Source organism: Prunus dulcis, unplaced genomic scaffold (assembly GCF_902201215.1).
Source record: "Prunus dulcis unplaced genomic scaffold, ALMONDv2, whole genome shotgun sequence".
Taxonomy (NCBI): domain Eukaryota; kingdom Viridiplantae; phylum Streptophyta; class Magnoliopsida; order Rosales; family Rosaceae; genus Prunus; species Prunus dulcis.
This window is the reverse complement of record NW_023010463.1, coordinates 2,433-4,916: the sequence shown is the minus strand read 5'-3', so window position 1 is coordinate 4,916 and position 2,484 is coordinate 2,433. Positions and strand designations below refer to the sequence as shown.

The 2,484-nt window shown below is 38.7% G+C and overlaps 1 protein-coding gene across 1 annotated transcript; it reads left to right on the top strand.

Moving 5' to 3' along the window:
• The first annotated feature begins 316 nt into the window (after positions 1 to 316).
• LOC117613650 (auxin-induced protein 15A-like) lies at positions 317 to 994 on the top strand. Its single transcript, XM_034342242.1, has one exon. The coding sequence runs from the start codon at positions 389 to 391 to the stop codon at positions 659 to 661; it is 273 nt and encodes a 90-aa protein (XP_034198133.1). The 5' UTR covers positions 317 to 388; the 3' UTR covers positions 662 to 994.
• Positions 995 to 2,484: the final 1,490 nt, after the last annotated feature.

Here is a 2,484-nt window from a genome sequence, read left to right as displayed (position 1 = left end):
CTGCAGGAATACATTGTGACTATCACATAGCTGGCAGCTTGCATTTTGTGATTTTTGCACCGGGTACGTACCCCAGTATTTCAGATTTTAATTAGGCGGGACATGATATTCCTCCGTTATAGAAATTATCTCATGAGTCTCTCTTGATTAGTTGGAAGACATATCCATGTGATACTCCATGAGCTAATGTCTCTCACTTGGGATCCATCTTCATCACTAATCATTTTATGTAACAGCTGTTCTTCACCATACCATTTCATCTATATATACACATAAATAATCAGCTTCGTAGCACAGCAATACCAGCCATCTCATTACCAAGCATATCAAAGCTTTCTCTGTTTGAAAACTTCCTTCTTGGTATTTATTTCAAGAAAATTTCAAAACCATGGGTTTCCGGTTGCCTAGTATTGTACATGCTAAGAAAAACCAAACACCTTCAAAGTCCTTAGATGTCCCTAAAGGCTATTTTGCAGTCTATGTTGGGGAGAGCAAGAAGAAGAGGTTTGTGATCCCAGTATCATACTTGAACCAGTCCTCTTTTCAAGATTTGTTAAGTCTAGCAGAAGAAGAATTTGGGTATGATCATCCAATGGGAGGTATTACAATCCCATGCAGTGAAGATGCCTTCCTTGATCGCACCTCCAGCTTCAGTGTATGAGCAGAAGCGAGCCTCCATATATATACACAATTTTCACACCGGAGGTTGCAGGTGTACAAAGGAGCACTTGTCTACCCAGCTAACTTGAAAGGTCTATCTTCCAGTGACATGATGATATCCTTTGATGGGAGCGGCCTTTAGCAATCACCAATTAGAACTTCAAATGCTAGTGAGCTGAGGAGAAAATTGCCAGCCTAGTGGACATAAATTCCCTGACATGTATTTTTAGAAGAATATAATGACCTATATTACTTTGAATTTGAAAGATGGCAAGACATTTATTTTCACCCCCATGTACTCTGTTGTCCTGCAAGGAAACTTGAGATTAGAATATTTTCATCTTAACAGAATTGCTTACAGTTCTCTCATTCATTATTCTTGATTTTATCATTAGCTTACTAACTAATCTAAGTAATTCCATAGGCAGCAGATTTGCACACAAGTAAATAATGGAATATTTGACAGACCAAGTCTCTAATAGTAGTACTGGAGCAGAATCTCTCTTTTTATTTATCTATTAAAACAATCAAATCCTGAACTTAATGCCATTTCCTGGAGTTTCAGTAAACTAAATTAGGCCAGGCTTCATATGCAGAGACTAATCACCTGCAGAATTTATTTTGATTTGGTCTTGCCAAGATACATATATATATATATATATATTGGTGACCAACCTCGGCCATAGGATCGAGGAAATTTTATTAGAAGAAAGAAAGAAAGAAAGAAATGGATAAGAGATACATATGGTCACAAACTTCTCTCTGTATTAAGAGATTAGTATGCTAAAGCAGCTTAATAATTGGAGACTTTTCCGTCCACAACTAGGCAAATCCAGAATACCATAGCGGTTCAATTGTAGTAAGCTTGATTTCGTTTTTAGCTACCCATGTACACGACAGCCAAATTCCTGACAATGATTCGAGCTGCTGATGACCACAGATTCCTGCATGGAGTATTTAATGCAGAACATGCACACACATAGAACAGCATCCTCTCTAAATATATCCATCAAACCGTTTAATTATGCTAATGTAATGTATAGATACACTACCCCAGTCAGAAGGTCTCAAACATATATATGATTTTAGGAAGTGAAGATAGTCTTGTCGAAAGCAAAACCTCTATTGCAAGAGGTGAGCCAACTTAAAAAAAGAATATGCTCTATCTAATGTGTAGAAAACTCTCCAATTATATATAATTAATATACAAGCTTTTATATACATATGCATATATATGAGACGGTAAATGTGCCTTCGCTGCAGGGGATTGTGATGCCACCATTGGATGATCGTATCCAAATTCTTCTTCAGTTCAACTCAAAAAATATTGGAATGTAGGGTGGTTCAATTCTGAAACGGGAATCACAAACCCTTTCATTGGCTCTTGCCAACTTAATTAGACTGCAAAATAGCCTTTCTGGAGGCCTTTTGAAGGTACTTGGTTTGCAGTTGACAGAGTCTGGAAAGAACTATTCTTCACATCTACAATAACATCAGGCAACCAAAAACCCACGGTCTTGATATTTCTCAACAAAACCATATGCAAAGTGTGGGAGCAAATTTCCCAACGAGAATATTCGCCCAAGATTCCTTCGTCTTCTCCGCCTCTCTTTCTCCCTGCAAAACAGATCGGAGTAAAAGGACCACACCCGAGGGGTGTTGGCCAAAGGCCCTCCGATGCCTAAGTTATGTAGGGTAATTCAAGGAAAACCGGGTGGCCGGAGCCGTGTGTGGTGGCCGGAGCCTTGTGTGAGAGAGAGAAAGAGAGGAGGTGGCTAGGGTTTTTGAGAAATAATTTCTGCGGAGTTTTAGTAGGAATTTAGG

What these genes read in the sequence shown, in the direction of transcription:
- LOC117613650 (XM_034342242.1), top strand. Translation starts at nt 389, where the DNA reads ATGGGTTTCCGGTTGCCTAGTATTGTACATGCTAAGAAAAACCAAACA.